A 24,230-nucleotide genomic window follows, 5' to 3' on the forward strand; every position below is an offset into this window, starting at 1 on the left:
ACGCAAAACCATCTTCTCGCCTCTTTCCAACGGCCCCTTCTCTTCTCCAAACTACAACTCCCTGCATGGCCGGCGCGCCGGCGCGCTGCAGGACCGCGGAAGCAGAGCGGCGGTAGGATCCTGCTTCTCGCGCTCATGCAGAAGGGGGCGGGCTCGGCGCAGGCGTAGCTCAGGCGCCGGGAGGTCGAAGGGGAAACTCCCACCCCTTTTCGCTGATGCAAGAGGCTAGTGCGGCGCTGGGAGCGGCTGGAGCAGCAGTGGCACCGCCGGACTGGGCCCTGAATCGGCGACTCGGGCTATTCGACTCTCTGTCCGCACCGAATCTTCTTGAGCTGCAGCCATGTCCGGGGACGAGGTGAGGACCCGAGCTTGGCGTTGGAGGCCGGGGAGCGGCCGCCGGGACGTGAGGAGCCGGCGAGGCTGGGCTTGAGGCCTAGCTGTGGCCGCCATGTGAGAACGAGCGCGGGGCCAGCCGGGGGTGGAGGCCGGGGCCTAGGCCTGGGGGAGCCCGCCCAACATCGGGACGGCCCGATTCTTTCTACTCCTCGGGTTAGAATCCTGGATTCTTCCTCCCCCCTTCCCCCCCCCCCCCCACGTTGGAGAGACGGGACCAGGGTCACGCAGCTTTGGGGACTGCTTGGAGCGAGGGCAAGGGGAGAGGGTCGGGTGCGAGACGAGGCCTCGGGAGAAGCAGGGCAGGAATCTTTAGGAAACCGGGAGACCGGAAGGGAAGAAATTTGGTGGCCTGGGGTGTGGGTGTCCAACCAGTTCATTCCCCCATTCCCCATCCCACGTCTGGCCCCCTCTGTCCCTGAGTGGGGTTGGGCGGAGTGCGTAGTTATGGGAGACCAGGGTAGGAGGGAGTGTTGGACTGAGCTGCTAGAGAAAGGGTTACCAGCCCCAGGAAGAAGAAAGACTCCTGAAAGTTACTAGGAGGGGAGAGATGACTCCTCTAAAGTTAAGTTGGTCTACAGATCTCAAGATTTCTTTTTCCTAAGAATGTGGGTTTGCACTTTTTCATCAATGTAAGTTATTCCAGAGCTGGTTGCTATGACTTAAGTGCTTGCTATCAACAAAAAAAATCTAAGCACTGACCTAGGTGCTGGGGAGGTGAATGGAAAAACAATACAAGCCCAGCCCTCGAAGAACTTAATATAAATCTGATAGGATATGGGAAGAACTTGGACAAAAATGAAGAGCTCTGGTCTGGAGTATTAATAGTTCTAAAAGATACCCACTTTAACAAAGTGAAAGTTAAATCTGCCTTCCAAGTTAAAAATGGCATTATGAGCATATTCATAGGGAGGGGAGAATCTTAGCTTATGCACTGGGTAGACATTAAAAGTTGTAATTGTCCATGGTTTCCATTGAAATTATAGGCTAGCAGATATTTCTGATATAGCATTTTGCAAGTTGAGAGAATAGTGCTAAACTTTGTTTTCACCAGCTTTTTCAACATTTTGCAGAAGTTTACTTTTTTCTATGTAAGCTCTTTCTATGTAAAGCTCAGTGCTGGGGATATGTAGATATCAAGATTACTACAGGCTTACTGGTGCTTCTGTTCTCACAACTAACATGTTTTCCTGTAAAATGAAGGAAACTGTTTTTGAGTGGGTCAGCAAGATAATTTGTGCTTCTGTTCCTTGGCGATTAACTCTGGATTCCTCTTATCTCTTTCGTTTTACAATGGTTAAAAGGGGATTAATGATCCAAGAATGTTAAAGAATATGAGGCAGTAGTCTAGTGAAGACAAGATACACAAACAATTGCCATAGATTGGAGATTGTGACATTAAAAAAAAGTACTGACAATGTATATCATAATTTAGAAGGAGGGAGAGTTCTCTTGCAACTAAAAGGGAGGGAATCAAAAGTGAGTTCCTTGGGAGGTAGCATGTGGGGGACCTGGTGGGGAAGAGAGGTCAGGGACATTTCAGAGATAAAGAATATAAGAAAGCCCAAGAAAAGTTTCCAAAGACTTTAATTCTCTTTTTTTCTCTCTTAAAACCCGTACCTTTCATCTTAGAATCAACATTGTGAATTGTTTCCAGGCAGAAGAGTGGTAAGGACTAGGCAGTGGGGCTTAAGTGACTTGCCCAGGGTCACCCATCTAGGAAATGTCTTGAGGCTAGATTTGAACCTAGGATTTCTCATCTCTGAGCCTCTTGATCCCCACTGAGCCACCTAGCTTAATTCTATATCTTGATTGAAGCATGGCAGGGGTCTTTAGAAGCCTCAGACTAAGTAAGGACTTGAGTTTAAGACCTTTCTTGAATGTGCTATATGACCGTGGGCAAGTCACCTAATCTTTCAGTGTCCCAAGCACTCTAAAACTATCACTATATAAGTTGAAGAACAGGTGCTGGTGCATTAGTAGAGGGCATCTATTCCCTTGGAATTTCCTATGGCAAGTCAATAACAGGTCCAATCCCTATCTCCCACCCACCCCCATCTGAAGATCTACAGAGATGAAAGTAGGAGCAAAATAGGAGTTTGGAATTTTACAGATAACAGGGAACTCTCAAATAAACCTAAGTTTCATTAATGAATGTGTTTACTATATGACATAAACATAACTACCTAGAATCCATTCATTAGAACTTCAGGATTCCCTTTCAGATGGGGTCTGTATCCATCAGAAGTGCCAGAAATGTCATAGGTTAACCACCAGTATATTTTTCATTTGGAAAAATAATTGGTTTTTAAATCAGCATTTCTGTAATTGGACCCCATTCACAAAGTATAGTTTTAGATTTTCAGTCACAACAAAAGGTGTTACCCTGTCTCTGACATGAATACTTAATTTAAAAAATTAAAACCCTTACCTTCTGTTTTAGAATCAGTACTGTGTATTGGTTCTAAGGTAGAAGAATGGTAAGGGGTAGGCAATGGGGGTTAAGTGTCTTGCCCAGAGTCACACAGTTAGGAAGTATCTGAGGTCAGATTCGAACCCAGGACCCCCTGTCTCTAGGCAGCCACCCAGCTGCCCCCCTGATGTGAGTACTTCAAAAGAATATTATTCTTTAAATACCTATTAGTTGTTAAATAATAACCACAACATAACTCAGTGCCTGTTGTGTTTAATCACAGAATAGTTTGTTTTTGTTAGTTAGAAGTACTGTCTTTGGGGGAGATAACATGGAAATGGGCTTTGAACTTTCTAAAACTTTCATGTGTTACCTTTATTTCCTAATAAAGTTTAAATTGGTTTGGGCTTTTTTAAAAAAATAGATGAAATTAGGTGACTCATTCAGCAATTATTAGCTTCCTAAGTCCAAAATATCTCCACAAAGACAAAATATAAATCCAATCAGATGAATCTTAAAGAGTTTTTTTGTTTGAAAGATAGAAATTCTGTTCGTCAGTCTATATAGGCAAGGTTTTGGGGAAAGCCATTAAATTTTGAATTGCCAGTTCAGAAAAATTTCAGCTAAATATAAGCAAAATTAACATAAGGCAAACCTCATATTTCATTTTTTTACATAGTATTTTTTTTTTGGTTTAAGAAATAGGGCGAAAAGCTTTTAGTAACTTTAAAACCGCCTGAATTTGAGCTGGAATTTTACAGGAACAATTAGTGATTTTAACTTCAACTGAGCTAATTTCAAAAATGTTTTTAAAACAAGTTTTTTAATAAGCTGTTGCGCAATAAGTGTTTGCTAATCTTGCTGAAACTACTTTTAACTCTAGACTTATTGCTGAAGGATAAATAGCAAGGATATGTAACTTGATTTCAATTATTTTTAATAAATTTAGTCTTTCTTTTGTTAAACTAAAATTGCTCTGTTTTCCTGTAGTAAAACTGAAGAGTATTTTTCCCTCTGGGTAGAATTGAGAATTTGACTAGTTTTGGATTCCTAACATCATTTTTCCTGTTTTATCTTTTTTTAACTGCTTGAGTAATGATAAATGGGCTGTTCATATTCTAGATAGTTTTTTATTTCAAACATACAATAATTATCAAAAGCCATTCCAGAAATTTTAGTCCCTTGTGTAGTACTCTCCCTTTGTCAGACTGGTTTTAACTTAATGCTACCTCCTTCAAACTGGCCAATAGTTATCATCAGAATGAAGACTGACATTCAGAAATACTTGTTTTATACAATTAAATCCTTGTTTTGACTTGCCTGGTGTCATATAGCTATTATGTATTAGAAGCTCAACTTGAAACAAGGTCTTGCTACCTTTATTTTACCTATTACTAGGCAATTCTTGTAAGATTTAAGTTGCAGAACAATCAATAATACATTTTTCAAGGGAGATTACTCACAGGGAATCTCTTATACTAAATAAAATCACAGGTCTGGTAAAAGTATCTTTATTTTGACAGATAAACCTTTGTTATATGAGACAGCCAGTTTGGTTGTTACTTCACCCTGGTTTTTAAGTAATTTTTTTTCAAGCTGATAGAACTCTTTATTATTTGCTGATCCATTACATGTATCCATTTCTTTTAAAAAATTTTCTTTATTTTATTCCAGTAATAAATTTACACAAAAGTTTTTCAAGGTCACATCATTACATGGGTCTGTTTCTGACCTTAACCTCTGGCTGCCTTTGTTTCTTCACTTGAAAAGCAGAGTTAATTGTACTTCCCTTTCAGGAATTGTTTTGAAGATCAAGAGTTAATATTTGTAAAATTCTTTGAAAGCCACAAAACTCTCTTATATAAATGTGATATTGTTAGTATTCCCAGAGCAAAAGGTAGAAAGCAGAGGGTGGAGGAGTGTGTGTGTGTGTGTGTGTGTGTGTGTGTGTGTGTTGTTGTGTCTGTGTGTTTATGTCTTCGTGTGTTTGTGTGTGCTTATGTGTTTGTGTATTTATGCCTGTGTGTGTTTGTATGTCTTGTGTGCTAGTGTTTGCATGTCTGTGTTGTGCACATGTGTTTGTGTGAGAATTTGTTTATGCCTATGTGTGTATTTGTATGTATGTGTATGTCTTGTGTGCTTATGTGTTTGCATGTCTGTGTTGTGTGCATGTCTGCATGTTTGTGTTTTTGCATGTATATGTGTGCTTGTGTGTATGTTTGTGTATGTGTGTTGTGTGCACGTGCAGGGCATACATACACACAAAAGGCATGGGACAAGGTTGGCTGAAAAGGATATGAAGCAGGATGTGGTCTGGGGTTGGCTGCATGCTTACGGTACACTCAATAATGGATTTGTTGCAGCACCAGGTGGGAAGTTCCCAGGATGAATAGTTTGACCTCCCAAGGGGTTGGAAGGCATGATTTCTAGAGGTTCAGTTAGGAGAAGGCTGTTTCAGATGGAGAAAATCAGGGCAGCATCATTGCAGATGATGAGATAGATGCCTGGGGCAGAGAGCTGGAATGCTCTGGGTTGGGGTTGGCCAGGTGTAATTGGAATCTGTAACCTTGAGAAAATCACTCTTTCTCTGGCTTTCGTTTCCTTTCACTCTAAAAGAAACAATTGGACTTGCTGATTTGTAAGCCCTTTTACTTTTAAGTTCTCTGATCCCTGACTCAGATGCAGCAATCAGTCTTATGGTCATTCTCAAGAGTTCTGTGTTTGAGCAGCAAACTCTGCTTAATTGCAGTTTTTTCTTTATGAATGCTTGGAAGTCTTCGATTTTGTTGAATGATGACCATACTTTCCCCTGCAAGAATATAGTCAGTTTTGCTGGATAGTTAATTCTTGGTTGTAGACCTAGCTCTCTTGCTTTCCGGAATATTGTATTCCATGCCTTCCTGTCCTTCAATATAGATGCAGCCAGATCCTGTGTTATCCTAACAGTGGTTCCCTGGTATCTGAATGACTTCTTCTTAGCAGCTTGTAATATTTTTTCCTTGGTCTGGTAGTTTTTGAATTTGGCTATAATATTTCTGGAAGTTGTTAGTTGTGGATTAAATGTAGGTGGTGATCTGTGGATTCTTCTATTTCCACTTTTCCCCCTTGTTCGAGAATGTCAGGACAGTTTTCTTGTAAAATTTCCTGTAGGATGATGTCCAAACTTTTCCTTTTGTCGTGATTGGCAGACCAATAATCCTTAAATTGTCTCTTCGAGATCTGTTTTCCAGATCTGTGGTTGTATCAATGAGGTGTTTCATATTTTTCTCAAATTTTTCATTTTTAAAAAATTTTTCATATATTCTTGCTGCTTTGTGAAGTCATTTGTTTATAGTTGTTGAATTCTAATTTTTAAAGACTGAATTTCATCCCTGGCTTTTTGCTCATCTTTCTCCTTCTGGTCTGCTTTTTTTTTGTAGATCATCTTTTGCCTTCTTTGCTTCATTTTTCAGCTGGTCAATTTGGGCTTTTAAAGATATTATTTTCTTGTTTTAGATCATACATTTCCTTTTTCCAATTGCCTTCAGCCTCTGTTGATTGTTTTCTGAGTTCTTGAGTTATTTGGATTTTGAGTTCTTGAGTTAATTGAATTTTAAGTTCTTCCAAAGCCTGTGTCCATTTCACTGATTTTTCTATGTTTTTCTTGGTGTTCCTTTATCTTCTTCTAATCCACTTGCTATTTGTTCAATTTCTGGATAAAAGCTGTCGATCCCTGGTTTCTTTTTTCTTTTTCTGTTGTTTACTCATGTTTTTTCCTTCTTTCTCCCCTGTAATTGGCTGTAATCTTGATCCTCTGATCATATTTTTGGGTTTGGACTATTCAACTCTGGGAGGGCTTCTCAGTTTTGTTGATTAATTAGGTTAGTGGGACCTGAGGCCAGATTTTCCCCAGCTGGTGGTTAAAGCTAAAGAGGTGAATTCAGCTACTTTCCTTTTTAGCCTGTTGGGGGAGGGTTATTGGAGTTTCCCTGCCCTCTGAAGACTTCTTGTCTGCTGTGCTGCTAGGATTAAGCCAGGTGGGATTAATCTGTTTAGCTCCAAGTGCCCTGAGGTCAGATTTTCCCCAGCTGGTGGTAAAAGCTAGAGAGGTGAGTTTGGCTTCATTCACTCTAGTCTGTGGGGGAGGGGTGTTGGATCTTCCCTGCTCTCTGAAGACCTCTAGGCTGTTGTGTTGATAGGATTAAACCTGGGTATGGTTGATCTACACTGCTCCGTGTACCCTGAGGTCAAAGCCTCAAGAGAAAGGGGTGGGGGTAGCACAAGATGGAGGGTATGTTCACCCTCTCTGGGTTTCTCCCCCTGCCCCTTCCCTGCTGTCTGTGATCAAAGCCTTGAGTTTGACACAGCTGTGCCAGTGAGGCACTCTCTGGGACTAGTGGCCCAGCCCACCCAGGGATTCCTGTATCCCCTGGAGACTCAGCACATTAGGTGGAGGAGTGGATCTGGGATCTTCCTTCTTTCTTTCCCCTCCCACCTGAGAGTTCCCAAGTAATGGTTTTAGCAAAATAAAAATATCAACATCTTTTCTAATACATGCTATTTCAAACTCTTTGTGAATGAAAATCATCAAGCTTTATTGTTCATGATGCTCCATATTCAACTTTTGGTTCAGGTTTTACCAAGTTTAGGAAATTCTCAGCCGAATATAAGCAAAATTAACATGAAACAGTTTTAAATAGAAGTAGTGGACTTCATTTTTCATTTTTACTGAGTTCATTTTACTAAATATCATTGCATTAGATTTTGTGACAGGAAAAATACAGGGGATTTGTGTATTAGTTTCTAGCTAAACTAGATTGACTCTGAAAACCTTTAGACTTTGATAACTTTTTTTGACCCTTATCTTCTAGATAATCTTAGAAATAATACTGAGTATTGATTCTAATGCCGAAGAGCTGTAAGGGCTAGGCAATGGGAGTTTTAAGGGACTTGCCAGGGTCTGACAGCCAGGAAATGTTCTGAAGTTAGATTTGATCCCAGAACCTCCCACTTGGGCTGGCTCTCAATCATTTGAGCCATCTAATCTAGCTGCTCCCTGCCCTGGTAATCTCTTGAGGAAGTCATGGAAGTACTTTGAATACATGCTAGGTTTTTCTTACTGCTCTCAGTTTTAGTCTAGAATTGGTGTGTGGTAAGAGGGTGGTAGAGTATAGTCAGAAGTGGTTTGGGGTCTTAGCAATGCCTAAGTTATAAAACTGGGCACATCTGTACCTGGTAACACCTATACCTATTTCACAAGGTTGTTTTTAAGCTCAAATGAGATCATGTATGTGAAAGTATTATGTTAATGAAGGATATATCATGTTATAAAATTATATAGCTATGTATTAGAGTTGTGCAGATTTCACTTAAAGTGAATTACAATTAATTTTTCTTTGAAAAGTTTTTAGAATTTTAGGATATTTCTAATGAAATGGGGAGGGGGTAAGACTTATAAAAAGGAGTACAGTCTGGTCTTAATTGTAAAGCTCAAAACCTAGAAATAGGTTAATTTTTAGAATTGATTTCATAAAAAGTCATTCTATCATTGTTGTTTTAACTCCTTTTATCCTATTTCAAATGATCTTTGATTTCCTAGATATATATTTCCCTGCAGATTTCAACTCTTCCATGCCTTAAATGATAGCTTGAGTTCCTTTGTGACACCCTCCCAAATCACCTGGTGGTCATTGTGGTGATGAGCCTCCCATAGACAACAGATCTGGGACAATGGGTTGACACAAGTCTTAAGCAATTCTAATTTGGCTAGACCTATCAGAGCATAGGTAATTTCCATGCCACAGTAAGATCTCAGAACAGGTCTTATTTGGCTGCTGGATTTTTTATTTTTTTAAACCCTTGGACAAATCACTTAAACTATTCTGGGCCTCCAAGTTGTCATGTAAAATGATGCGACTTGATTAATAATTTTCAAAATTAAAGTAATCATAGAATTTCAAAGATTATCTAGCCTAGCCCCCACCAAGAAACTGAAAGGGCCAAAGAGAGTTGAGACTAGAACTCAGGTCTTTTTTTATTCCAAATTCAGGGTTCTTTTCACCACACCATATTGCTTACCATATGTTTGGTGTGTCTCAGTTTCAAATGGATTCTTGCCACTTTTCTTATACTTTTAAGGTATTATAGAAAACTATTGATGTCACTAGAGTTCAATTTCTTTTTGCATTTGTCATAAAATGAACCAGATGTGGTGGTTTTGTTCTTTTTTTACAAACAGATGATTTTCGATCCTACTATGAGCAAGAAGAAGAAAAAGAAGAAGAAGCCTTTTATGCTGGATGAAGAAGGTGATGCACAGACAGAAGAAACACAACCCTCTGAAACAAAAGAAACTGAACCAGAGCCAACAGAGGACAAAGATGTAGAAGCTGATGAAGAGGATGGTAGAAAGAAAGGTAATAGAATACCATGAAAGAATCATTATAAAACTAAAATTTAAAGACCAGTTGGATTAGAGACAGACTACAGACTGATTGATTTTTTTTTTTTTTTTAATTTTTATTTTGTGGATGTCATGCCATGGCATTTCTCAGCCTTATTGTGTAGTTCCTACAAAAATTATCATAAAGGTTTTTTTGTTAATAGCATTTGTCAGTTAATCAGTATGCACTGTGCAGTTGATGAAACATCACATAGAAAGTATAGTTATCTCCTGGATGGCTGGTTTTTTGGTTTGTAGATTATCTAGTCATTCTGTTTGCCTCTTCTACTTGTAGTGGCTACAACAGGCAGGAAAAAAGTGTGGAAAAGTTCCGTTTGCTTCACTGAGCATTAAATTCTTATTAATATAAAGATATAAAGATTAAAAACAATACAAACCTGGAGTCTTTAAGGAGTTTATATTCTCCTGGTGGGAAACAACATATAATCCTGGTACACAGATAAGTAAATACAAAATATATATGAGATGAATTTGGGCAAAGAGGATATAGGAAGAACTAATAACCAGGGGGATTAGAAAGGTCCTCTTATAGGTGGTTATACTTGAACCCATCCTTGGAGGGAGGAAAGTTGGGATACCTAAAGGTTAAGTCCAGGACTGTGATGGGCAAACTACAGCCCGAGGGCCAGATGCAGCCCCCCTGACATGTTCTAACCCACCTGGAGACATTATTCCTAATCTGATGAATACAATGAGTAGGATACAATACAATGAAATTTAGAAAGAGTTGCCTTAGAAACAGACTGACAGATGAGCATTTCCTTTGGCCCCCTCTTTAAAAAGTTTGTCCATCACTGGGCGAGGAGATAGAGTATTGTAGAACAACAAGTCAGTTAGTTTAGATAGAACCCAAAGTGGGTGACTGGGTGTAACATCCATTCAGCCCAGAAAGATATATTGGACAAATCTTCGCTTTTGCTTCTTAACAGATCTGAAAAGATTTAGAGGAAAGAACTAGAACTGTTGGCTAAAATAAGACTTGGTTGGTTTTGGAAAGGGGAGTGTATTCTCTGAATATCTTTTCTTTCCTATGGTATTCTCAGACAATTAACTGTAAAGCAGAAATATACTAGTAGTAATACTTAACTCACCCTTTTTGGTTGACTTGATTGAATAAACTGTGATTCCTTTTAGCAGTTATTGGTATAGCCATTCCTAAATTTCATAAGGGAACTCATTCAGTGATTGGTAATTCCTGGGCTGCCCTTTTTCAGATGCTTCTGATGACCTGGATGACTTAAACTTTTTCAATCAAAAGAAAAAGAAGAAAAAAACAAAAAAGATATTTGATATTGATGAAGCTGAAGAAGGTGTTAAGGTTAGTATTTACATACCTCATGTAAAGATATTTACGCCCTGTGGAGGTCAAATTGTTGATTTCCTTGCCACAAATAACATTTATGCCCTCTATTGATAGGCATCTTAAAGGTATTGTGGTTTAAGGGATATAGATAGAATCTCATGTTAGTTGGATTCATGAAGATATCCACTTCAGTATAAAAGGTTTACGGGTTTGGAGTTATACTGTTGTTGTTCTTCCATCTACTTAACTTTTCCTAAGATATTTCTGTAGAATATCTATTTCAAGTAAGATATGTATATTTGAATAACTATGAAATTTCATCTGATTTTTCAGATGTTGTGCTGAAATTTTGGGTGGTCCTATCACAGACAGCACAATTTTGGCATGGATTGATTATCACCTGAATGATGGCTTTGGGCTAACATGCTGTAAAATGATCTTGTTCAAGTCCATCCACCCAGTATATAAATGCATATTTAAAAATCTTGATTGATTTGCAGGATTTGTGAACTCTCTGAATTGTTCATTCACAAAAAACCCATGTTATTGCTCAATTTTACCTTAAACTGTCATAATCCTTTTCCCTCTCCTGAAAGAACCTCTTACCAAAATAGGCAGATGTCTCAGACCCTTGAAACATGAACAGTAGATTTTGGAAAACATACACATCTTGTTTTACATTCCCTTCACTGTTTCTTTTTTCTTTTTGAATAGTGTACATCTGATATTTGCTCTGTACCATAGCAGGAGGAAAAAAATCTGTTGCCTTTTTTATTTTCCAGAAGTGAGTTTAGAGAGATTCAGGTACAACATGCCTTGCCTAAATTCATGATATCATTTGTATGTCTTGCTTATATTCATGTTATCTGTGGCTTTATCATTGTTTTGGTATTACAGGGAATTTAGAGGCAAGTACATTATATAGTAAAGAAGAGATATATACTCACAGCACATAGTCATGGTAATATTAAAATAAATATTCATTGGAAAATGGGTGAAATAAGAGTCTAAATTTTATTGCATAATATCTAAAAACAATCTTAAAATGACTTAAGACAGTGCTCAAAATTCCAGTTTCCTCTGTATCATTTATAAATGTCCACTCTTAAATTATGTTTCTTGAAGGCAAGTGTTTGGGGAAAATTTTTACATGGTAGGCTAGTTGTATCTAACATAAGAAGGTGCTATTACTTGTATCTTAGTGTCGTAGGTCATGCTTGACAGGCTACTCTGGTAATTTCAGTATAAGATCGGATGAAAATAAGATGCTCCTAGACCAACTAACAGTTAATAAAATTACAGCATTGATTCATTTAGGCATAAATTATCTTGGTCATGCTTCCCTGTCAGTCAGACTCCTATGGGGAATTGCTGCTTGGTCTATCCATGCACTGACTTTTTGTACTTAGACTTCCAGGAAATTAAATGAATGACCAGACTTAGTCTACTGAGCCAGCAGAGTCTTAGGCCTGGTTTCAATACCTTTTTTTAATTTAATTTAATTTAATTTTTTAAACCCTTACCTTCCATCTTGGAGTCAATACTGTGTATTGGCTCCAAGGCAGAAGAGTGGTAAGGGTAGGCAATATGGGGGTCAAGTGACTTGCCCAGGGTCACAGAGCTGGGAAGTGTCTGAGACCAGATTTGAACCTAGGACCTCCTGTCTCTAGGCCTGGCTCTCAATCCACTTAGCTACCCAGCTGCCCCTCAATACCTTTTAAGCAAAAACTGACTTAAAATATGTGGGTTAGGGCCTTAGAATATTGCTCTTATCTCTTATCTAAATATGGACTTGAGCTTCTAGGTCAGTTTTATATTGAGGCTCTAGGGACCTTGGTTGAATCCCTATTAGAGAATAAGGGTTACAGTTTTTCTGTAAATGAATTTTTTAAGGCAATTGAAGAGTTTTTGTGGAGATATAAATAAATGACTAGGATGTGGGAGGATTAACTTAGAAGGTCCAGAACCTCAAAAATGGTTCTTTCTATCACTACCAACTCATCTTCATCTTTCCCATCTACTCCTTTTTTCCTCTGATCCATTCGCCTCCTTGCCCCTTCTCCTCTATACCATAGTTTGGAAGCTAATATCTTTTTTTTTGCAATTTTAAACATTTATTAATATTCATTTTTAACATGTTTGCATGCTTCATGCCCCTACTTTCCCCTTCACCCACCCCTGCCCCGCTCTCCCCCCACCCATGGCCAACGCACGTTTCCACTGGTTTTAACTTGTGTCATCAGTCATGACTTATTTACATATTATTGATAGTTGCATTGGTGTGCTCATTTCAAGTCTACAACCCCAATCATGTCCATATCAACCCATGCATTCAAGCAATTGTTTATCTTCTATGTTTCCTCTCCTGCAGTTCTTCCTCTGAATGTGGGTAGTGTTCTTTACCATAAATCCCTCATAGCTGCCTTGTCATTGCATTGCTGCTAGTACAGAAGTCCATTACATTCGATTTTACCACAGTATATCAGTCTCTGTGTATAGTGTTCTTCTGGCTCTGCTCCTCTCACTCTGCATCAGTTCCTGGAGGTCTTTCCAGTTCGCCTGGAACTCCTCCAGTTTATTATTCCTTTGAGCACAATAGTATTCCATCACCCGCATATACCACAGTTTGTTCAGCCATTCCCCAATTGAAGGACATACCCTCCTTTTCCAATTTGTTGCCACCACAAAAAGCGCAGCTATAAATATTTTCGTACAAGTCTGTTTATCTATGATCTCTTTGGGGTACAAACCCAATAATAGTATGGCTGGATCAAAGGGCAGGCATTTTTTTATAGCCCTTTGAGCATAGTTCCATATTGCCAGCCAGAATGGTTGGATCAGTTCACAACTCCACCAGCAATGCATTAATGTCCCAATTTTGCCACATCCCCTCCAGCATTCATTACTCTCCCCTTCTTTCATTTTGGCCAATTTGCTAGGTGTGAGGTGATACCTCAGAGTTGTTTTGATTTGCATTTCTCTAATTATTAGAGATTTAGAACACTTTCTCATGTGCTTATTGATACTTTTGATTTCTTTACCTGAAAATTGCCTATTCATGTCTCTTGCCCATTTTTCAATTGGGGAATGGCTTGATTTTTTATACAATTGATTTAACTCCTTGTATATTTGAGTAATTAGACCCCTGTCAGAGTTTTTCGTTATAAAGATTTTTTCCTAATTTGTTTGGAAGCTAATATCTTTAACCAGTAGAACAAACTAATCAAAGTCTTTTGGTCTTGAAATTTAAAACTGGTATGGGAATAAAAGTTAACATTGTTACTTGCTAAATCTCTCATCAATGGACAATGACTTCTTTGAAGTCAGGTTCTTATGTGGTACTGTGTGTATTATGAAGTTTAGCTAATGCTATGAATACCTAACTGCCCTTTGTAAGAGGGAGATTTTAGATATTTTATAGATATATATTTAAATTGTGGCCTCCAGGAATCAACAATTCAGATTGATTCCGTAATTAAAATAGACCCAAGTCAGGATCGGGTTTAAGGTAGTTTATTTACAATTAGGAAGGTAGAAGGTAGGGAAATAAAGAGAGGGAGAGGATAGTCCAGACCTGCAGAGGCCTGGACGGAGAGAGAAGGTTAAAAGACTAAATAAATTAGGCTACAAGCCACAAGGCCTAGCAACCAGATAGGCTAGAGCCTACTTAAGGTAGAGTCTTGGAAAAACACCAAGGTAGGCCAAGGAAGTCAGCCTAACTTACCCACGTGACCATTCAAGAGTAGAAGCTGCCTGAGGTCTCATCCAAGATCCTTCAGCTCCAAGTTCCAAACGGGAACTCCCTTAGCAGGAAGAAACCAACATACTTAAAGAGATAGTGTCTTTCATCACTTCCTATGGGTCCACCTCTAATTCAAGTGGACAAATGGCAGCCTCTTCACTGATTTGGACTGCCCAAAGGGCAGTCCCTTGTTCTTGATTTGTTACTTATTGTCACGTGTGGGTAACTCAACCCCCTCCCTACTAAGGGAGGTGGGGATGATATCATCTCTATGGGTAAGTAGAGTTTTGACTATAAATGGACTAGAGCTAATTCTATTAACACACCTTCTGAAATGAAAAGTTGCCACGGGTACTACAGTGCTTTGTTAGTCTTAAGCTTCTGGGATTGATAGGAACAGGGAGCCAGACTGGAAAGTGTTCTGGGCAAAATGGTAAGCAGAAGTTGGACTAGATCTCTGTATCCCATCAGTGTTTCATGATTGTCACATCTAGAGTTAAGGTTTCATGACTTTGCCAAGTGGTATATAACTACTTACTTACAAGGCTTTTCTTTTTGTGGAAAAACAACTTTAAGAGAGTTATTTTCAAATTTCCAAAAGGCATCACAAATAGCCTCTGTTCTTTCTCTTGACCTTAATTTAGTTTTCTTGAGTTGTTCTTCATACATTTCTACTCAATCTCCTTCTTTATCTTGTAGCTTAAAAACATATAGATATCTTGTTTTTATATCACCTGCATTTCCCTCTAGATCCTTTCCCTATCCCCTTCCAAAGAGGTATACCTTCTAACAAAGAATTTGGGGTGTCAGAAAAAACCAACTAATATAATAATCTCTACTGTAAATTTTAGGAAGACAAGACATCAAAAGAGATGAAGCAAAGTGACCTCAGGCTCAAAAATTAATTAGCATTCCATAAGCCATATAGTATACAGTAGGAAGATAAGATATATACAAAATAGTTAACACAAAATAAAATTTAAAAGGGCAACAAAAAGTACAAACAAAATGCTGTGGGAATTCCAAGAAAAGGAAGAGATTACTTCTAGCTGGACAATGTGAGGGAAAGGCTCTGTGGAAGTAGGTGACTTTTTAATTGGGCCAAACAGCAATCTTAAACTGGGAGGGGGTAATTAATAATTATGACCTTGTGTTTTGAAATTTTCTCTTAAATCATGCAAACTAGATAGAAAACAATCTAGTATAATCTTTTAGAAGTCTCTGCTGGGATTTTTTTAGGACCTAAAGATTGAAAGTGATGTGCAAGAACCAGCAGAACCAGAAGATGACCTTGATATTATGCTCGGCAACAAAAAGAAGAAAAAGAAGAACGTCAAGTTCCCAGATGAGGATGAAATCCTAGAGAAAGAAGAAGGTAGGGTGCATTACTTGCTTATGTAGGGGTAGGTTCTTGAGTTATAAACTTGTCTGTCAACCACTTTTAAAGCAGGAGTAAAGAAATATAATTTTATTACTTCCCAAGTTTACAAAAAGTTTATTTTCCTACAAACTTATTGCCACTATTGCATTATTGATGAGGGCCCAAACTCTTCACACTATCACATTTAATTTAATTATAGAGCATGTATTTTAAATGCTAAGTTCCTTATTTCTTAAGTGGCCAATATTTTATAGGTGAAGTGCTTCAAGATTTATTTTAATATGAAATTGAATAAGATGGAGGTATTTTCTGTCTTTTTCCCAAGAGCTTACATATTGTTAGCTCATACATAAGATTAGTTTTACATATTTACATCATAGTATACCTCTGAAGTATATCTACTAATGAGAATGGGACATGTTTGCTTAGGAACAGAATTTTTGTTTCCTGTAGTCTTTTCTTGGGTACATTGAAGACCTTTATGACCTGATAAATAAGGAACTTTTCCTTGTATCTTTTTGTGTTGAACTCCAGAGAATGGGAAGATTTGCTTTCTTTGGATGTCATAAAAAGTCAACATGATTTAATGCAGGGATTCCCAGCCTGTTTCTCCAGGTTCCTTGTCTTTCAGGCAACTTTCCTTTTCCTTATTTCAGAACAAAAGGAAATAAATCCCCAAGTTTACCATATGTGTGCAAATAAAAATGAGAAAAGAGAATAAGTTTTCATAAAACTTAATACAAAAAAATTTTAATGTATCACCAGGTTGTTGAATGTGTATCAGAACAGTCAAATTAATTGGTGAGACCAAAGTCTGGTTTCTAGTCAACCAACAGTTTTATCCTTAGTATCATTTTTTTAAACCCATACCTTCTGTCATTGAACCAGCTTTAAGAATTGGTTCCCAGACAAGAGCAGGAAGGACTAGACAATTGGGGTTAAATTACTTGCCCAGGGTCACACAGAACAAGTCTGAGACCAAATTTGAACCCAGGACCTCCCATCTCCAGGCCTCCTCTCTCCACTGAGCCATCTCGCTGTTCCCCTTTGGTATCATTTTTGAAAGAGATACCTCTGTGTCATGTTCAGCCTCTAGTTTGTTTCTTCCTTTGAATTTGATTGAGAATAGGACGAGAATCTCGTTCACAGAGAGTTGTTATAAAAAGAATTAAAGCCTTGCAGTCACATATAGTAAAATTAGCATATAATTCTCCAAAGATACCCCCAAAATCTTGTGCCTTCATTAACTAGAAATCATTTTGGAATTGCTGTTTGTCATGTAGTTCAATTAACTGGTCTTCCACTGGGTTGTTGTTACTGATAGTTTCTAGCTCTGAAAAAGGTTTTGTATCCAGATTCACTTGGTTTTATTCATAGAAATGATTCCTCCTGTCTCTTTTCCCTTTTTTTCAGATGCTTTATAAAACTCCCTTCTGACTTTGCCCCATCTTTACCATTTGCTCCTCCTATGGGGGAAAGGATAAAATACATATTGACTGTCTATTTCCCATATCCCCTTGAGAAACATCTCATGGTCCTAAGGTTTTCCATCCACATAGAAACCTCTGATCTGATGAAAACAAAAATAAAAATGTATTTGGAGAAAGGGAGAGGGCACACAGTTAAGGCATCTTAAAAAAAATCCATATGGCTTTGGTTTACTGAAATATTTTATATTGTTAACAAAAAAAGGAAATATGTCAAAGCATCTGAAAACATGTTGATGTCAAACCCAGAAGCCTTTCTCCCTGTGAGACCGTATATGGCCACCTAAATATTTATCTTACAGTAGATTGCAACCCCGAAGTCTGTGCAGAAGTTACATACAAAGAATTGTGGTCTGGAAGGGTGGGAACCATAGAATTTCCATTGGTTGGTGAACAGCCCAACTTCAGTTTTTCCAAATACTCAGCATTTTCAGGTTTATGACACTGAAGAACTTTAATGGCATCTTCAACCTTGAACCATTCTCTCTTCCTGCCTGTATTAACAGAATCTTCTCAGCCTTCCAATATTTGCTCTGCACTAGCTATGTATATGACCTTAAAGGAGAGACTTGATTCTTTGAAACTTAAGTTTTGTAGTTGGAATCTCAGGATACAGTTGTGTAATCCTTGAAACTGGCTCTAGAAAACCTAGAAATTAGTTGGAATGGGGCCAGATATTAGAAATCATCTAGTCTAAACTAATTTTTCTACTAATGTATTAATGACATTGGTTGTTCCATTATTATGTAAGGTATTCCTACAATGATCGTATTTTAAAAGTTGTTTTGAGGTTTGAATAAATTGATGTGTATCAAATACTCAGTCTCAAATTCTGTGTAAATATGTTAAATTTCAGGTTATGTTTTTTAAAAGCATGTGACAGTTATATACTTTTAAGGTGTGTGAATGAAATTATAGTAGGAAAATAAATTAGTGTTAAGAATCTCTAATTCCCTCGAATCTATTTTGCTTTTTTCTCAAGCTTTAGAAGATGAAGACAGCAAAAAGGATGATGGAATCTCCTTTAGCAATCAGACTGGCCCTGCATGGGCAGGCTCAGAAAGAGACTATACTTATGATGAGGTAAAATAATCCTTTTCGTGGAAAAATGCCCCCAAATATATTACTTTTGCTATATAAACAAAAGTATCTGAATGCTTCTTTGTTAGGCAACAATGTTCAACATTTTCACTGCTAACACTGATTATGGTCTCTCTAAATTCATTCATTAAGGATCTGAGCATTTTTTCATTGCCAGCAGTTTAAGAAAATCCAACCAAGTTGGAGCAAATCAGTGTACTCATTGATATGTGTCTGTTTTGGAAATTTGTTAAGAGGATTTGAAGGCTAATTGGAATAGTAGGAAACTTAATTTTTCCACTCTAGGATTTAACTTGTCTCCTGTTCCATCTCATTGGAGATAGATAGAACAGGTAGGTAGGTAATTAAGGGTATCAGTGGGTAAGAATTTTATTTTCAAGCTTTACCATTTTTAATCTATTTGAAATCTCTTAGAAGAAATAGGAGAATTAATGGAGAGGTTTCATTCCTTTTAGCACAAAAAGGGCATGTGTATAAAACATTTTAAACCTGAAAAATGAAATTAACTTTTTTAGAAAAGTTAAAAGGAGACCGTGGCAACTTTCAAATGAATTTTATGGCATTCAGCAACCGATATAATCTGTACATAATTAGAAAGCTGTAAATGTCACTTCTGATCATTGAGACTATCTTTTTTTTTTTTTTAATTTGAGCCTATCTTATTGAATATGTACATAATGATAATTGCCTATTGTCCTTTGTAGTTGCTGAATCGAGTATTTAACATAATGCGGGAAAAGAATCCAGATATGGTTGCTGGAGAAAAAAGAAAATTTGTCATGAAACCTCCACAGGTTGTTAGAGTAGGAACCAAGAAAACTTCTTTTGTCAACTTCACAGATATCTGTAAACTGTAAGTACTACTTGGGAAACTTCTCAGTTTGAATTTGAGATATGGTTTGCCAGATCCTTCATTTTACCCTCTCCAATTTGGCCTGGCTTAAGTAGGGTTGCATATGTTTTTGCAAATCTGCATGGGAGTTTTTAAAAGATATTTAAATAGAAAGTTAATTTTTCTCATCTAGGTCCAAGTACTTCTGTTGAACTATGAGATGAATACTTGATAGCCAACAAATGTTAATATTTGTTCTCTGGATTCCACCCATGACATTTCCCTCCCCACCCCAAATTGAGTTCTTACATACGTTCTCTTGTGACTTTACCTATGGTCACCAACAGAAGTCATTAAAAATGTTCTTTTTCTCTCTCTTCTACTTGTCCCACATAATTTTCTTTATCTTTCTTTTTTATTTTTTAATTAATTGATTAATTTGTTTATTTTAATGGTGAATTTCTATGAGTTTTCCAAAGTTATATGGTCCACATTGTTTCCCTCCTTTTTTCCTTCAGGGAGCTGGCAAACAATTCAATCTGGGTTATCCATGTATTATCAAGTAAAATGCGTTTCCATATTTTTCATTTTTGTAAGTGAATAATCTTATAAAACCAAAACCCTAAAACAGATACCCAAATAAACAAGTGATAAATCATGCTTCCATCTGCATTCCAGTTCCAACAGTTCTTTCTCTGGAGGTGGAGAGCATTTTTGGTCATTAAGTCCCATAGAATTGTCCTGGATCATTGTATTGCTGAGAGTAGCTAATTGTCACAATGATCATTCCACAATATTGCTGTTAATGTATATAATGTTTTCCTGGTTCTGCTTATTTTACTTTGCATCAGTCCATGAAGCTCTTTCCGAAATCATCCTATTCATCATTTCTTACAAGTATTCCATCATCTCATATACCACAATTTGTTTAATCGTTCTCCAAATGATGGACATCCCTTCAGTTTCCAGTTCTTTGCCACCACAAAGAGAGCAGCTATAAATGTTTTTGTATAAACAGGTCCTTTCCCATTTCATTAAAACATTTCTAAAAAAACGTTTCACTAGTTGCAGATGTTGCTTCCTGACAACTATTGGATTCTAATTTATAGGACCACAGAAAAAATATATAAATAAGTAGAAAATGTTTGGGTTTTTTTATAACCAGGATGTTTACAGGGAGAAGTATGGATAAGTTGTAATTTCCTTAGAATATACATGTCAAATATTGCATTTTCCTTTTAGATTACATCGTCAACCCAAACATCTCCTGGCGTTTTTATTGGCTGAGTTGGGTACAAGGTAAATGAACATTTTGTTTTATTAGTTTGCATTTATGGATGGTTTAAAAAATTTTTATTAGAACTTCATTTGACTTAAAACTCAAAAAGTATTTAGAAAATGTGTGAGAGATTTGTGAAATGTAACACAACAGTATGGCTTCATTAAATGGGAAATTCATTAGCTTGAGAAGAGTGCCTCATTTGAAGAGAGCCCAAGCCCATATCAGTGAAGATGTGGCATGTGTGCCCTGGTCCCCCTCTCCACAGTGCCTGAGGACATTTTTCACATGCACATACTGTATGATACTAGGAGAGGCATAGAGCCCCTTGTGACCAGTGTGGGGCTAATTTATAGGGTCCTAGAAGATAGGAGTCAAGTCTCATATATAGCTGGGTCCTTCTGTGGTGCTGGCACCATTCCTCACAAACATTAAGGTGCAATAAATGTCTGGGCAGTGAAGTTATAGTGTCTTCTTGGACACACCAGTGCCTGCAGCTTGTCCATGTCCCCTCCTATGTGGTATTGTTTATACGTTTCCATCAGACCTCCAGGGAGGATCAACTTAGTGCACAGGAGGACTTCCGTTTGTTTTCTAAGGCAAATACATACTGCTATCCCCAAAGGCTGTGTTCTGAACTTGGAACCAGTAAGGTTTTCTGTTACCAAAAGGCTTTTTTTTTTTTTTTTTAAAGCCCTTACCTTCCACCTTAGAATCAGTACTATATATTAGTTCCAAGGCAGAAGAACGGTAAGGGCTAGGCAATGGGGGTCAAGTGACTTTTGCCCAGGGTCACACAGCTGGGAAGTGTCTGAATCCAGATTTGAACCCAGGACCTCCCTGTTTCTAGACCTGCCTCTCAATCCACTGAGTCACCCAGCTGCCCCCACCAAAAGTCTTATCTAATTGAAATGACTTTCTAGTTTACAACATGTTTTCATATATAGCTCATGTGTCTTCTGAAGCATGTTGGTCAGGCCCACCCTGTTCTTAGAGAATCTCGTGTTATCAAATCTCCATGAACTCTCCCAAATGTGCTAGGTATAGGAATTTGGTTTTCTCTAAGAAGTCACAGCTTTCATAATGGTTTTTTTTCTCCTCATTTTTCTTAATAGTGGTTCCATAGATGGTAATAATCAACTTGTAATCAAAGGAAGATTCCAACAGAAACAGATAGAAAACGTCTTGAGAAGATATATCAGTAAGTGCAGTTTGTCTTTACATCATTAGACATAGAGTTGGGATGGACCTTTGGGGTTATCTTAAGATTTGGGACTGTTGGGAAGCAGAGGTATTTAAAGGATAGCTGCTACACACTTGGCCCAATGGCAGCATATGTTGTGTGGTGGATAGAGAGCAGAACCAATTTAAGAGCATATGGTGACTTATTTGTTTTTTCTGTAGCTTAGATAAAGTCCCTCCACCTGGCCAGAACTAGTATGCACTCTACAGCTGGTTGTGGGCATCTGGAGAGGTTACCTCTGGGGAGAGAGGGACCATCATGCCTTTTGGAGAGGTCTGACAACAGCTTTTTTGATGCCCAGATTCCCAGAGTTTCAGAGGAGACAAATTGTGTTTTCTGGTGCTAGACCCACAACCTCAACTGTTTTGTGTCTCTGTGTTAGTAGTTGGTGAATTGCCTGATGTGCCCCTGATTGGCCTAAATCATAGGTTGCTTTCCTGGGTGCTTTTGTCTTTTATGAACATTGACACTGGGTTTCTTTTCCACAGAGGAGTATGTCACCTGCCATACATGTCGGTCACCAGACACAATCCTACAGAAGGATACGCGACTCTATTTCTTACAGTGTGAGACCTGCCATTCTCGCTGCTCCGTCGCCAGCATCAAAACTGGGTTCCAGGCCGTCACAGGCAAGCGAGCACAGCTCCGTGCCAAAGCTAACTAATTTGCTAAACAACACTGGATTTTGCAAAGTATTTTGGAGATGTGGCTGGACAGGTTTACGATCTGAGTGGATTTACCATTGTATTAAAAGCAAGATAAAAAAGCTGCCAAGTTCTTGTTTGGCATTGGGTTGGTTGGTCTATGAAATCCTTGCAAGATGCAGATCCTCAAGCTGTTCACATGCTCATTGAATATTTTAACAACTGTCAGAGAAACGTGATGGGGAAAAGAGGAGGTGCTTTTTAAAAAACCGTTCCTAGACTTCTGTAAAATGCAAGATAAATTAAAGTTATTCTAACAGTGACTCTTTCATGCCGGCTTGTCCTTCAGTTTCCTTTTTATATACATAAACAAACAAAAAACAAAACCATAACTGACATGCAATGAAAACAATTTACTGTGACTATGTGCAGGCTCTGACTAAATATCTCTGTACATTCCTAGTATTGCAGCCTGGAGCTTTAGCATAGACTTCCAAGATGCAGCTTCTCAGCTCCTCAGGAGAAGCACTGACCCACATGGGCAGAGGAATATATGAAAGGGATGGGAGGAGTTCGAAGTCCAGGCAGAGCTATTAGCAGACATTCCCAATCTGTGTGGGATGATCCATATTGGTTTGAAATCTCTTTTTAAGATGTGAGAATTGTTTACTTTCTACCTCACTTCCACCTCATGCATGTGTCCTCCAACTATGATCATGTGGAAAATGGAAGGATAAGCTGGTTATTACCCTGATCACTTAGAGCTCTCTCTTCCCGGCATCTTGAGGTTGTCTTAGCAATACTGAACTTTTTGCTACTACTTTAACTCCTAAGACTCAACATGGCATCCCTGGGACGCTGGGTCGATGTGAAAGCAATGTACCATATGTCATATTGAACAGTACCTAGATGGTGATGTTAAGAAAAAGCATTTTCCCCCTCAGCTTGTAGTCTGTATTCTGAAAAGCCCCATTGTGAACAATTGTCTTTGTATACTTTGAAAGCAGAGAGCCCATCAGAGGAGAGAGACTGTTGCCAGCAAGCCTATAACTAGCATCCCAGGTTTCTAGCAGTAGAAAATGAATGTGCCATGCCACCTCAAGTGGATTTGATTATAAAGTGATTGTTCTACCTCTAGGAACCAAGAGGAACAGATGAAATATAACCTATGTGTGCCTGTCCTCATCGGCCACATTAATATTGGTCTGACACAAGCTCATTGCAAAGAAAGGCACACTCCCCACTTTCTCTACCTTTCATGCCCTGGGGTCTTGGAAACCCACCTAAGCAAGTTACGGAGCATGTGTTCTATAGGAGGCTCTGTTGGCACCCCAATGACTTAGCTGCGTTATTTTTAAATCACTGTGACCCTTAATTTTAAAGTTCGAGCCAAGAGCAAAGGAAACTTGGCTAAGAGTTAGTGGGTGGATGGGTTTGTTTGGCTGGCATGTACCCGTGGTATCCAGACCCTAGGTAGCCCAAGGTGACAGCTGCTGTGACTATACTTGTTTTTGAACTTGACAAAACAGTTTCTATTTGGATTTTACTTTTTTTGTATCTGCACTAACAGTTTCCAATTTTACTGGCAAGTCATTTTTTTATTTGAAATTCTTGACTGCAATTTGAAAGCAACAGGTCGAATCCAGGTTTGAGATTCTACAAAGCAATTTGGAATTTGAAGAAAGAGCTGTAACAAATGTTGGATGTAACTTTGAGTGAATAAAGCCAGGATCGGTGCCTCTTGTGTAACACCTAGGACTGTATTGTTTTGTTTTGGTTTTCGGGGTTTGTTTCAATTTGGGGGGGTGTTTGCTTATTTAGTACCCTTTCCCTGTATTCCAAAGGGGTCAAGAAGACTGAAAAAGGTATCTTAGCCACCTTCCCCTTTGTCGGGGTAAGACAGAAGACTTCGGTTCAGGAGCTGTGGTCTTGACTTGGGTCCTTCACTGTGGCTTTCAAGTTCAAGCCTT

General features: G+C 38.3%; 1 protein-coding gene across 3 annotated transcripts; it reads left to right on the forward strand.

The window, feature by feature from the left end:
- The first annotated feature begins 201 nt into the window (after positions 1-201).
- On the forward strand, positions 202-24,015 carry EIF2S2 (eukaryotic translation initiation factor 2 subunit beta). Of its 3 annotated transcripts, none has more exons than XM_044664383.1 (9): positions 202-355; positions 9,024-9,201; positions 10,463-10,566; positions 15,542-15,668; positions 18,144-18,244; positions 18,967-19,115; positions 20,337-20,393; positions 21,489-21,574; positions 22,105-24,015. In XM_044664383.1, exons 1-9 carry the CDS (start codon positions 341-343, stop codon positions 22,278-22,280), a joined length of 993 nt encoding a protein of 330 aa, XP_044520318.1. In that variant the 5' UTR covers positions 202-340; the 3' UTR covers positions 22,281-24,015. The 3 variants fall into 3 exon arrangements, with proteins under 3 accessions (XP_044520318.1, XP_044520317.1, XP_044520319.1); XM_044664382.1 differs by having other exon boundaries at positions 206-355; positions 15,533-15,668; XM_044664384.1 differs by lacking the exon at positions 20,337-20,393 and having other exon boundaries at positions 206-355; positions 15,533-15,668.
- Positions 24,016-24,230: the final 215 nt, after the last annotated feature.

The sequence above is a fragment of the Gracilinanus agilis genome, chromosome 2, assembly GCF_016433145.1.
Source record: "Gracilinanus agilis isolate LMUSP501 chromosome 2, AgileGrace, whole genome shotgun sequence".
Taxonomy (NCBI): domain Eukaryota; kingdom Metazoa; phylum Chordata; class Mammalia; order Didelphimorphia; family Didelphidae; genus Gracilinanus; species Gracilinanus agilis.

Bases quoted from the DNA above. Each gene is read 5' to 3' on its own strand.
- EIF2S2 (XM_044664382.1), top strand. The intron at 10,567-15,532 runs GTTAGTATTTAC...GGATTTTTTTAG, and splicing joins AAGCTGAAGAAGGTGTTAAG to GACCTAAAGATTGAAAGTGA. The intron at 18,245-18,966 runs GTAAAATAATCC...TGTCCTTTGTAG, and splicing joins GAGACTATACTTATGATGAG to TTGCTGAATCGAGTATTTAA.